Source organism: Neofelis nebulosa, chromosome 1, assembly GCF_028018385.1.
Source record: "Neofelis nebulosa isolate mNeoNeb1 chromosome 1, mNeoNeb1.pri, whole genome shotgun sequence".
NCBI classification, from domain to species: Eukaryota; Metazoa; Chordata; class Mammalia; order Carnivora; family Felidae; genus Neofelis; species Neofelis nebulosa.
Genome location: NC_080782.1, coordinates 58,762,747 through 58,776,026, shown reverse-complemented (window position 1 = coordinate 58,776,026; position 13,280 = coordinate 58,762,747). Strand labels below are relative to the sequence as shown.

The window sequence follows — 13,280 nt, the reverse complement described above, 5'->3', positions numbered from 1 at the left end:
TAACTCTAACTCAGGATGCCTTTCCTTTAAAAAACAAAGGAAAAAAATGGTCAAAGGATCATTCTCAAGCTTCTTAAAAAAAATTTAATGGTTATTTATTTGTGAAAGAGAGGCAGAGGGTGAGTGGGGGAGGGGCAGAGACAGAGGGAGACACAAAATCCAAAGCAAGCTCCAGGCTTCCAGATGTTAGCACAGAGCCCGACGCGGGGTTCGAACTAGTGAATTGTGGTATCATGACCTGAGCTGAAGTTGGACACATAACTGATGGTGCCACCCAGGCGCCCCCATTCTTAAGCAACTTGTAATCAGTTCACTATTCACTCTCTTGGGGAAAGCGGGAAATACCTGAACACACTTCACACTAATCGCCTCTTATAAAGTGTGCTAACAATCCAGTTGGTTCTGAATATTCTTATAAGGGTTTCACGTTCAGACAGGACCCATCTGCCCATTTGACAAAAGACATTCTCAAACTGAAAATAAATAGAATACAGGCTATAATAAAAACCACAAGAACAGCCCAATGGGTTAAGGATGTCAAGCTCCTTGGAATTTCCTCACTATGTAGGAGGAAAGAGGGCAGTTCTTGGAAAGAGGAGATATCTTGAAACCATTCCAATAAGATCTCCACAAGGAGTTCAAAGACCTACAGGTGGAGTCCCTAGCCCTTTGTAGCTATGAGTGACACTCTGAAGATGTCTTGCTCACCCTTTATTTTCTACTATGAGATTTATCATGGCATTACATCTAAGTTGTGAAGGTCTACTGTATGCAAACTTGCTCTACCTGCCTTTGTGTCACTCTGATATCAGATCAGCTAGGTTCTAATCCAGGCTCTAATATTTTCTGGTTTCTTAACTTTTCTAAGCCTCAGTATCCTCACTATAAAATGGAATAGTTGTAATAATGGAGGATTAAGTAAAAAACTATTTACACACACACACACGCGCGCGCACGTGCAAAGGTAGCCAGGTGTCTGATATAGTAAGAACTTACTACTACGACTACAATTAACTAATATCATATGTTACCAGGGCTTCTTAAACTAGAATCCATGGGCCTATAAAGATTTATGAAATGAACAAACTAATGTCCATAAACTCCCTGAAATAATCTGTAAAATGTTTCACGTTTGTATATATTCTTTTTCTCTGGGAATACAGTCCAAAACTTTAATCAGATTCTCAATGTGGCCCATGGCTCATAAGTGGTAAAGAACCATGGTGTTGGGGATTTTAGTAGTCAGAGCGTGTCCTCAGCAAGCTGGCAAACCAGGAAAATAAGGCAGTTTCTCTAAGGCTCGTGTCTCACTCTGAGCATGATGTGTAGTTCTGGGACCTCCATTTTTAATTCCACACGACATATGTTTGTTTATTTTCCTTCTTCCACCTCGAAACAGGAAATAGTATTTCAAATGCATTCCACCAAAAGGATATTCAGACAGTTAATTTTCACCTCTAACACCCCCAAGATTTAAAAAAGTAAGAGAGCTTCAATCTACTGCTCCCAACCTGCCAAGCACAATGTTCTTAGCAGCAGCAAAAGTCAGTCTGAAAAAGCTCCTCTGTTTTTGATGGCTTTCTTTTGATGCTGTCAGCCTGGGTGACTGAATGAGTAAGGCAAAGGGGCAGAAACAACACTGGACCATGTGCTGAGAGCACTCAGGCATGCTCTTGAACACTGTCTTAACCAGCTCCCCTACTTTGACCAAGTGGCTTCTACTCCAAGGTTCTTGGCGTCTTTACTTGTCTGGTATGAGTTACACTGGATCCTAATTTCCCAACATTTTATGTACAAGGACCTAGATTTAATATAGAAATTATTATGCTACGATGCCATTTTTTTAAATCAATTGACTTAAAAAATACACAAAAGAGTTAGCCCCACTCTTTGAAAATTAAAAAAAGAAGATATTTTTCATGTGTCTATCCAGAGAGATGAAAAATGTAATTTGTTCTGGCTACAGACAGACAGTCAATGGTGAGCACAGGAGTTCAAGGACCCATTAAACAAGTATTTATTCAGTATTTATTAAATGTCAGTTACTTTAATATGGCTGAGGGTAGAGCATCAAACAAAAGCGGTTGCTGCCTTCATGGACATGATAGCAGTGACAGAGAAAGGAAACGACAACTAAAAATATATAGACGTATAATTGTTTCAAATTGTGCTAATACACAAAGGGTTACCTGGACAATGAAAGAGAAAAAAGGATGTGGGGAAGATTTTAGATAAAGGTGTCAGGGCCAGCAACTTAGCTGAGATCTGAGAGATGATGGTAGCTGACCCTACAAGAGGCAGAACTTTGTGGTGAAGAGAGGATCACCTCAGATCAGCAAGGCCTAGGGCAAGGCACTTAATCTCTGACTCATTTCCCCATTGGTAAAATGGGGATGATAATGGGACCCAGTCCATTAGGTTGCTACAAGGATTAAATTAGCTAATAATTAAAATTTGTTTAGGACAAAACCAGGCAATGTACCAATGGGTTGCTGCAAAGTAAGTATCATGGACAGGTAAAAGCATGTGCTAAGACCCTGAGGTGGAAAAGAGCTGGGTAGGGTGTGGCCCTTGGGTGGAGCATCAGTGAGAAGGTGGAGAAGCAGCAGGGAAGGGGGAAGTTGAATCCCAAGTTCAATGGGAAGAGAGTAGAGAGTTTTGTCATGTTCCCACGGAAAACCTGAAGTTCATTCTTCAAAGTTAAAAAATTACTGTGTCTGATTAACTTTTTGTATAGCAGATGATTCTATAATAGAGTTCCTCAAAGGGAACAGTTTCTTTAGGTAAGAAGTTTTAAATAAAGAACCTCTGTTTCATTCATGCTCATTAAACTATTTTCCCCCCACCTAGATCCCTGTAATAATAAATATAATTTAATGACTTAGGTTCCTTGAGCTGCAGGTGTTGGAATATTGTATTTATTAACATATTTTAAGCCCTTTAAAAAGACTGCATTAATTCCTATGATAATTTAGTACCCATAATACATTCTCTGTTCTGAATAGATGTTAATCACCACAGAATGACTGATGTGCCCGTGTACGAGCTAAGCCATGCTCTAACTAGTAGCTAGGCACTTTTAAATTCAATATTGTTACCGAAACTGTTGATTAAAATTTAGTTGCAATAATTGTGGAGGACTCAAACCAAGGCCGAACAATTGGATTCTCTGCCACTGAAGATGAATGAGATATTTCTGTTTGTGTTTCTAGTAATACTGCCCTTGGAAAAAACAAAAGTTTGGCTAATTCCAGTTACTCTGAACCACTGGGGTTTGTTAGCACTCTGATTAAAAGATCAGTAGGACGGTACTTCAGAGAAACATACACTAACCCCAAAACCAGCCTCGAGGCAGAGAGCAGGAATGCCCCCTTCTGGGTTGAGGATGGAAGGGGAGGGTCAATAATTGTGTGCCAATTTCCCCCTGGTGGGGTGAGGCATGCTCTGGCCTCTGCCACAACCCTGGTACCCCAACAACCCCAACTGAAATTATTTTGGAAACAGAAGGAAAAACCCTATCATGAAATTTGGACCAAGGAAATGAAATGATCAAGTTGAAAATAAAGTAAAGAACAAATTGCATGTGCCAGGTTCTAAGATAAGGACTCTCCCATGTATTATGTAACCACATAACCACCCTGTCAGGGAGGTACTACGGTCATTTCTCATTTACCTGGAGTTCAGAGAACCTAAGTAACTCACTCAGAGTCACACAGCTAGTAAGTAGCAGGGTGCCCAAGTCTGTGCTCTTACCTTTTGGCCACAGTGCCTCTATAATTGATCAATCAGTAATTCAATTAATCATCCATGTAAGGAAGGACATTGAGAAGAATAATGAAATACATCATACAGTATTAGGTGTCAGAAACACTCTTATTTAAAACAAAAACCTAACAACTTTTCCCTTCTGGCTTGAAGGTTGGTGATGGGAAATAGTATTACTTGTATCTGTGGGGAAATCAATCTCTATATGATTGTCTTCCTTCAGCAGAGTGTGTTGGGACAGAATCAAGGAATATATTGGCTTCTGTCCACCAGCGTGCTCACAAAGGCACTGGCTTTGGGGGCAGAGGTGGAGAGGGCTGAACTGCTCTGCATAAATACAATGAGAGAAAGACTTGAATTTCTGGCTGGTTTGGAAGAGAAAGATTCAGCAGGGAACTTGGCAGGGATCTGGGGCCCCAAGTGGATAGATCTTTACTGACTTTGCTTCCTTGAACAGCAGAGACTGTGTAAGAAATAAAGAGACCATCAGATATTTCAAGTTCTTTTTACTGCTGGCATATGAAACTTTTCCTTTTTCTCCAACATTCAGGGGAGTCTGCTTGGCATAGAGCTTTTGGGTGGGTGATTTCATTTGCTAGTTTGTGATTTGTTGTCTTCACATCCTGAGGGAAAGGGGCTGAGCCCCTGCAACTTGATCCGTGTGGAGAGAAAGGAACAGCACTAGGTTTGCTGGACTGTTAGACCATCAGACCTGAGAGCTCTGGGGCAGCCTCACGAAGTAAAGGTGAGCCTCAGCACAGGAGCCCCCCAGACACACAGAAGTTGTGGCTGGTTTGTGGAACAGGGGTTTAAGTGGATATCTTGGCCACAGTTTTTTTCTTTGTCCACATTAACATTATTCCCACAGGGGTGCCTGGGTGGCTCAGTCGCTTGAGCACCGACTCTTCGTTTCAGCTCAAGTCATGATCTCCCAGTTTCATGAGTTCGAGCCCTGCATCTGGCTCTGCACTGGCTGCCTAGAGCCTGTTTGGGATTCCCTCTCTCCCCCACTCTCTCTCTGCCCCTCCCCTGCTCACGTTGTCTCTATCTCTCTCAAGATAAATAAATAAACTTAGAAAAATTAAAAAAAAATATTCCCACAGAGTTGAGAAATATTAGCATCTTCAGACAGATAAGTTAGGGCAGTGAGCTCAGTCACTTCAGCAAATGGAAAATGCCTGGCAGTCTTACTCAAAAGTGGTGAGACAGCCAGGGCCCAATCCCAGGGTTCCCACTGCCTGCCTGGAGCTTAACTCACAAGGAAATGCTGACAATTCAGGAGCGCAGAGCCCACAGGAAGGGGTGGGTCCCTCTGACAAATCTTTCCTGGGAGGTGTTGCCCACAGACTGCTCTGGTGTAGCAGCAGCCCTTCCTGACCTAGGGCTAGGTGAGAGGCAAGTGGTGGCAGAGCAAAGAAGGTCTAAAAGGTTATTGCCAGGCTCCCTTCCACCATCCCAAGTCAACACTAAGTGGAGTCTGTGTTCTCCAAAGGTATGCCTGTGGAACTCTGTAGGGTTTTCAAAGAGAAGGGGAAACATATCTGCTGTTACTATAGGATAGACTGTTAAATGAGTGGTGAGGAAATTAAAAAATTAAGAGCAAGGAAAAAAGACCCCCAAATCATGTACTGCATTGGCTAGGCAAAAAGGCATTCATTAGCTGTGACAGACTAATTGTGTGTGTCTTTACTGAGTCGGTGTTTCAACCTGCATTTCTGCTTCCACCTCCAGAAGCTGTGACTATATGAAAGAATCCAAACACACCCACCATTGTATAAACACACACACACACACACACACACACACACACACACACACACACACATCCAGATGTAAACAAACATACGTATTTAATACCTCTTCCCAAAAGCAGATTTTCAAGTGAGGGTACTTGAAAATTGGAAAATTTGGGGGAAATTTTCTCTCCAAAGACAGTCCATGCTTATGTAAAAGCTCCTCCAAAATCTTTTCTGATTTGAAGCAAGTTAGCCAGAGGAAGAAATCCCTTTACAGGGACGTGCTATCCATTTGCAAAGGTTGCAAGCTAGCAGCCCCCAGGCTTCATCTGGGACCTTCACATTTAATTGTTTGGTCCACACAGTGGCAGCCAGCACAATGTTTTCTCTAAGTCGAATTAGACATGGAAATTGGAGCTCTCACATAAACCCATGCCCTGTTTTTTTGTTGTTGTGTTTTTTTTTTTTCCGATGCCTGACCCTTGCCATCCATTTAGCCATGAATTGCCTGGCTGCCTTAGACTTCTGATAGGGTGGTGCAGACTGAAAGTATGGAAAGCCATTCACTACGGAGGCTGTGTTAATCATTCTAGTACAATCCTTTGCCTTCCTTGTGAACTAGCCTTCCTGGACTCAGCACCTGAAGTTCCCTGATCTGTCAACCATTTTTCTGGGTCCAGAAGGCTCTGTGCTCTGTCTTCCAGGGGAAACTCCCAGGTTCCTCTTTTGACCAAAAGCCTCAATGAAGCCTTCCTGACCTGCTGTCTGAGACTAGCTGCCCATTCCTCAGCACCCACCTGGTACCTGCAGCCATGGAAAGGTTTTCCTTCCTCAGTCCCCACAGCACCCAAGACTATGCTTTACACATTTTTGTTAGCAGAAGTTCCCCATTAGACAGGGCTCCTTCAAGATGAGAACCATGTCTCATTTGCTTTTTCTTCCAGGGCCTGTCAGAGTGCCAGACACATAGAGGGGGTGCTCCAGAGAAGCCTTTTGAAATTAAGAGAGTTGATTGTCAACCTCCATCATTTCTGAGCCACCCACAGGTCAGGTTGGTGGTTACAGAGGGGTCACAGAGACAGCAGGGTGATTCTTCACCCCCCACCTCCACCAAAGAAAATAGGGCTCTCTAGAAGTCCAGGCCACTCTTTTGCACCACCCCCCCCCCCATTCCAGAATGCAATGTATAGGAGAGTTAAAAAATATTCAACTAAATAAAGTATCAGCTGCTACTTAGGATTGAGTTAAAACAATTTTTTTTAAAGGTTAAAAAAGCTACTTGCTCTTCAGGTCAGTAACTGTCATAACGATTTTTCTCTTGCCATATGCTCCTCTGAATTGCATTAATATGACATCTCTCTCTCTGAAGCATCTGGTCTCAGCCACTTCAAGGCACACGAGGAAGCTGCACATTCAGACTGAGTATATAATAACACAGAGAGGTATTTGCACGCCTGCCATCACAAAATACTATGTTGTGTTTCATACAGCATTCCAGAGATGGTGCAGGAGATAGTTCAAATGAATCGAGGCCGAATCTGGGGAACTTTTGTTTGCCTGTGTATTTTTTTTGTGTGTGTGTCTATAAATGCATGTGTCCACATATGTACACGTTTAATGAATTGGCAATCACCTGCATTGCTCAAACATAATTTCTTATTTCCTGTCAAAAAGATCTGAACATTTTAAGCATCAGATGAAAAAAGAGTCCTACCAATCTGCCAAATATGGACAGAGAGGTCGGGCATATCTATATTTCAGCACTGTGAAATACAAAATGGGAAAATTTTCCATTGCAAGCCAAAAGCAAAGTAGCACTATTGCACAACATCCAACCACATTTTCCAGTCTAAGAAAAAAACCTGGCGAGCGATGTAGGCTTCTCCTCCTCAGTGGTAATGATCTTTGTCACACTGATAGATTTACTTAAAATTTTCCAAATATCTCACCCCACTTTCTTAAATAGTTCATTAAAAAATCCAAATGGGTTTAATCAAGTTGACCACATAACACATGGTTCCAACATCCATTCTTTTCTTGTCCTGAAGATCCTGGTGCTTATTTTGTCAGAAGCACAAAAAGTAGAAATGCAATTCCGTTTGTGCTGATGCTAAATGTTAATAGATTTGCCTAAATGCCTGCTAATAGTCCCCCTAAAATTAGCTAGACTAGTAGTGCATGCCTAATGTGCTGTTGTTTTTGTTGTTTTACTTGCTTTTTGCTTCTCCTGCTTTTATCAGAGGGAAAGAAGACCCCTAGAAAAAAGTCTACATCCTCGGTTGTGAAACATTTCCAGTGTCATATGTGAATTCTGCAGAAAGAACATATATTCTGAAACTATCCCACACTTCTGACATTCTGTCATGAAGGTGACAAATCCTAGTGCTCTAATGTTTCATTAAATTAAACATGAAATGTTTAATGTTTTGTTAAATTAAACATGAAGCCGTGACTTTGCACCCGAGAACCACAGCCTTCTATCAATTCCTCACATTCCTCCAGGTCACTTCTTAGGTTATAAAAACTGAGTTTTGTTTATTAGAAGCATTTTATCTCTCTCTCAGTTAAAATGTACTTTCTTCTAATGCACTTATAAATAAATAAAAACTAACAGGCAACCCGTTTTGGGGGGGGCACTTAAATTATTTCTAAACTCAGTCCTACAGAAAACAGCTGGCAGACGACCCTGTAGCTAATTGTCTATTATAACTTTTTTCAAGCATTTGCAACCATGACTGAGAAGCTTCCAGAGAGCAGAGGTTTAGCATTTTCAATTGGGTCTCAAGCCCATTTCACAGATGGGCATGCTATTGCCCGAAGAATGAAAGGATTGCTAGACAACTGTTGACATAGATCCTCGGACTAAAGAAATCTCAATCCCCTTTTCCTTATCTGTGACAATAGAAATTGACCAGGAAAACAAGGCAAAACAATTCTGGTCTGGGAGAGTATTTGCATAAACAGAGAGAAGGATGCTGGGCTCTAGTGACTGCTGAATACAGGTTTTGATGAAACCCTTCAAAGCAGCAGGTAAACAAAACCTGGGCACTGTAGGGAGATGATGAAATGGAGTGGAGACAAACAGTAAAATAAAATAAAATAAAATAAAATAAAATAAAATAAAATAAAATAAAATAAAATAAAATAAAATAAAGTCCTTCTTTTTCACCAGTCTAGCCAGATAGTGAAAAGTTCTAGAGTTCTTAGTATCACATCCAGAGGATCATACGACAGAGAGAATTTCCAAGTGTAATTTTATAAAAGGCATTAAGATGATACTTTTTTAAATGGAGAGAAAAGTCAACACTATTATGTAGCCACCTAAAAGGGACAAAAAAATGCATGTGCTCCATGATGAAAGTGCCTGAACATTTTTACATTTTTCTTGTGATTTAAGTGGGTGAATGAGGCATCCAAATGAAGTCCCCCTAATTGTCACACCAGCAACAGCAGAAAGAACCATCCCTTAAGGGGTAAGCTGCACAGACCCTTCCAGTCATCAATACTCTTTCTGTGTCAACACATAGGTTCTTGTCACTGGCCCAAAACTATCAAACAGCCCGGATTTGCTAACAGGTCCTTGCTTAGAACGCCTGCTTGAGAACCCTTCTCCCAGCTAGTCCCCAACCCATAGGAACATAATTGATACTTACCATTCTGAAGCTTCATGTCTGTGAGGCAGACTAAATAAATTAAACTGATCCTGCTTTAATCTTCTTTTCTAGACCCCAAATGCCTTAATCAAAAGGAAAAACAAAAAAAACAAATGTTCCCTGAGGTCCTTCTCTAAATCACCAGAGTATAAAAGCAAGGAATAGCTGTCTTTTTCACTGAGTGCCCAGAACCTGTCCCCTAGCATGAACAACAGAAGATTATTTCTAACACCCTTTTGGTTCCCTCCCCCAGCCATCTTTTCCTTCACTTGTATCATCTGTGCCCCAGACAAGGCTTGAGTTACACTTTAAATCAAACTCTGGAAGAGACTTCCATTGGAAATTTGGCTTGGCAGACCTCCTGTAAAAATCCCACGTAAAGACACATTTGTTTCCTCCCTGCAAATGAACTGTGGCATTTGTGGTCCCTCTTGTTCTCCCCAGTGCATACTTCGCCTTTAAATGAGCTTAAGCTGCAGGACTTCATTTGGGGTTAGCTGTCCCGCAAAGCTCATTTGGCTCTTACCATTAAGGCAAGAGGCTCTAAAAGGCTAGCAAGATGCTTTTAACAATGTTTGAGGGGCCAGTCATATCTTGTTAGCAACAGCTGCACACTTACCCGGCTCTCAGGGCCTTGCTGGAGCTGTCCTATTCCTTCTGGGATTAGGAAGGCAAAATGAAATTAACCAATCGTTAGCTGGAGCCACCCGAGCTGCACTAGATTCTCATTCTCCAAAAACCAAGTGAAGCAGCTTCCTCCAAAGTTACTCCTTCATGCACTTCTCCTAGCATACACAGCCCGCCAAGGCCCTGGCTGCTGTTTCAAAACGGCTACTCAATAAAAAGATTTTAAAGGCTGTGCCGGGAGCCGGGAGCTTCAGATCCCAGTTTGGCTTTTTCTCCATCAGCATTCCTCAGCAAGCCTGCACAAAGCGAGGTACGCTACATTATTTATGTCAGCTCTAGGCTCTGGAAAACACACACTGGCATCCTGATTACTAAGAATCCTCATGGATACAATTAAACCATTCCCACATATATCCCCCCCCACCCTTCCCAGATTCAACCTCTTTCAGAGGAAACAGAAGCACTTTGATGCATGTCCCAACTCATCTATCAGGAACCAAGAGAGCATTGAAATATGGCCATGATGGCAAATGAGCCAGGGGGAAAGGACACTTTCCCTGGAGTGAGCAGATGACACTCCAGGGAGGAAAGCTCTGAGAATAGTTTGGGGCATGCCCTGCAAGTGACCGCCCTGGGTTGGAGGTGATGATATGGAAGCAGCCAAGTTGTGACACTACAAAAAAAAAAAAAAAAAAATTCTGATGAATTCATGGAAGATTGATTTAGAATGGGCTGTTAAGGGAAGTAAGGCACATTTGGCAACATGACTAACCTTTCAAGCTGGATGTAGAGCAATCATGCTCACCCAACAAATGCTCCTTGGTGTCCCATCCAAGTCAGAGCACTAGATGGGAAGACCACTGATTTCACCAAGTAGAGCAATGACTCTGTCCCCACATCTCCTCTTCAGCAAAATGAACAATTCTCCAAGTTGCAGTCCACCATTTCCCTTCTTGTCAGTAGCTCGACAACACATTATGAGCTGGGCATATTAGTCACAGGCAGAGAGAACGGTATGCTGGCACAGCAAAGGATGGATGAGGACAGGAGCTTCCTCCTCTGTAGGAGTAGTGAGAAGGCTATGCAATTCCCCTGTTGTCTAGCTACAAAGTCCCTGCTTGGCAGGCAGAGGTGACTTCACTTTGTGAAAGCCCCAGGCACCGCTTAATGAAACAACCTTTGGCAGGACCTCACAGTGAAGTCAGTTTATCTAGGCAAGAAGTCAGCTTGGGCAAAGTCAGTTGTCTCATCCAAGAACACAGAAAAGCAACCTGCCTCTCTCCAAAGGTGTCCTTTGAATGTGCACTCCTATGTTTGCCAGTTTTTTAAGTGATGGCCACTTCCAATGGCTTAGTCCATCCCAATTCAGACAACTTGGATGTAAAATTGCTGTCTGAGATGGAAAGTATGGTAGAGAACACAGTGTAGGTCAGTGGAATAGAGCCCAAAGGGGGCAAATACACCCTCTGATACACAGCAAAGGAAGAAATGGGAAATTTGCTCCAGTATGTGAAGGAGAACATCCCTCAGCAATAAGCAGATGATAGGTAGCATAATAGAACACACACACACACAATCATTCACCAGCCGAGGCACCCAAAGATCTGGTGAATGGAAAAGCAGATACAAATTGCCCTGTTGGAGGATTTCAAGCTGTAGTATTGGCTCCTGAGACCCCAAATCCTGGGTCATCTAGTCCATTGGCCCTTAAGGAGGCCTTAGCCACATGTGGGTACAAGTGTGCTCTCAGCTTAGGTGGTTCCACTCATTCTTGCCACTAAGGAATCCAATGCACGTTGTAATTTTTCCTGGAAAAGACTCAGAAGCAGCTAACTAGAGTGCCAAGAACAGAGATGATTCCTTGGGAGGAAGATGATTCAAGATTATCATTTATTCCTCTAATAACGAAGCAGTAATCAACTTAGAGGCTGACCTCAGACTAGAAATCTTAGTAAGGATCCCCTGGGCACCCCTCCTGTGGCCCTCCAGAGCTGCAAGGTGGGAAAAGCCTCAGGTTCTGCCAGTCATCTGTTCACCTGTGAACTGGTACACACTGTTCAGCCTCTCTGAGCCTCAATTTTCTTAACTGGAAACTATAGATAATGAGACTCACTTCTAAGATTTTGAGGATTCAGTCTGAAATATAAGGTACTTAATTCAGTGCCTGGCATCCTGTGACCTCAGAATTAGCCTTGGTTATTATGAATTTTCAAAAGGTTATCAATTAAAAGACACAAAACTTACACTGACTGGTTCACAGATGCCTGAGCCCCATCTCAAAGTGGTCCCGGAGCAATCAGATCATTACTGACAATCTGTGTGCAAAACGCCATACTCATCACTATCATTTGCCTCCAATAAATGTGTTCACAGTAGTTGCCCCAAGACAGAGGTCAATAAAAACTAACGAGGATATAAAAACAGTATTAAGAGGGGATTTATTTTTTAAGGGAATTCCAACATTTTAAAAATCAACTGAACCCTTTTCTGTTGATTAAACTGTAAACTAAACATATTTCAGAATCTTGATATCCAGAAGAAAGTTGCTCTACTCAAGATGGAGAAAAAAAAAAGTGGCCTGAAGTCCCATCCTCCAGAAACCTCTGTCCACTTATCTACATGCCCCCATCCCCCTCACACTACTAGGAACAGATGTTGACAGACTCTAACCTAATAGAAAACTGGCATCTTAATGCAAAAGGAGAAGGAGGACCAAAGACATTAAGTTACTTCCTCAATTTCATGTCACCTAGTACAGCTTTGCTGGAATGCAGAGGCCTGACTACCTTTCAAATGCTCCCTCATCCCCACATAAGGCTAAAGATAAAACCAGTGGAACTCACGGCCAGTTTCTATTTCACCATCCAACAAGTTGGTTTCATCTCAGTTTAGTATTTTGCTTTAATAATGTACATACAGGACCAACACTTCATGATTTTTTTTTCTCCAGAAAGAGATTACTTAAAATTTTAAGTTTTTCAATAAATTAGGTTCCACAAATCTTGCTAAGCCATTTTACCATCTGAGGGTTTTGCTACAAGTTTCTAAATCTTTCAAATGAGAAAAAAGTTCTTTAAACTTCATAATTTATAAAGGCTACATAGGTTATTAATATCTTTGAAAGATACGGAATTTTGCCCATGTATCTCTTCTCTAATGATATAGTTAGTAAATATGTCTTCCTTCTATATAAACAATCTCAAGAGGTCTTGAGCATGCAGTTGTTTTTAAGTAATAATCACTTCTTGCTTATAAAAACAAGAGCTACCAAAATGATACATCTTCAAAATAAATAGGGGCTACCACATTTCACTGCTAAAAAATACCCACATGCATTGTGACTATATCCGATGAACAGCTGGACTGCACAGACATTGAGATCCTTTCTCAGAGTTTCAAAGAACTTTTGCTTTCTGTCAAACCACCTGAACAAAAAATGCAGTATGTTGCATCATATGCTGAAGCTATTTTTCTAGTTGAAACATGAATTATGAGTCCT

General features: G+C 41.7%; 1 protein-coding gene across 24 annotated transcripts in view; it reads right to left on the bottom strand.

Annotated features, from left to right (window-relative positions):
- The window catches only part of TENM2 (teneurin transmembrane protein 2), a 1,977,383-nt gene that overhangs the window by 417,345 nt on the left and 1,546,758 nt on the right, over window positions 1–13,280 (bottom strand). For 2 of the 24 annotated variants that reach the window (XM_058722821.1, XM_058722867.1), the window contains exons 1-2: window positions 9,774–10,100; window positions 9,155–9,237 (exon numbers count right to left, since the gene is read on the bottom strand). The exons of 20 other annotated variants lie outside the window; for them this stretch is intronic. In XM_058722821.1, coding sequence (XP_058578804.1) covers window positions 9,155–9,170 — 16 coding nt within the window. In that variant the 5' untranslated portion in view covers window positions 9,171–9,237; window positions 9,774–10,100. Of the gene's footprint in view, window positions 1–9,154; window positions 9,238–9,773; window positions 10,101–10,553; window positions 10,816–13,280 lie in introns of those variants that run through there. 2 more of the 24 variants (XM_058722850.1, XM_058722840.1) reach the window with 2 other exon arrangements.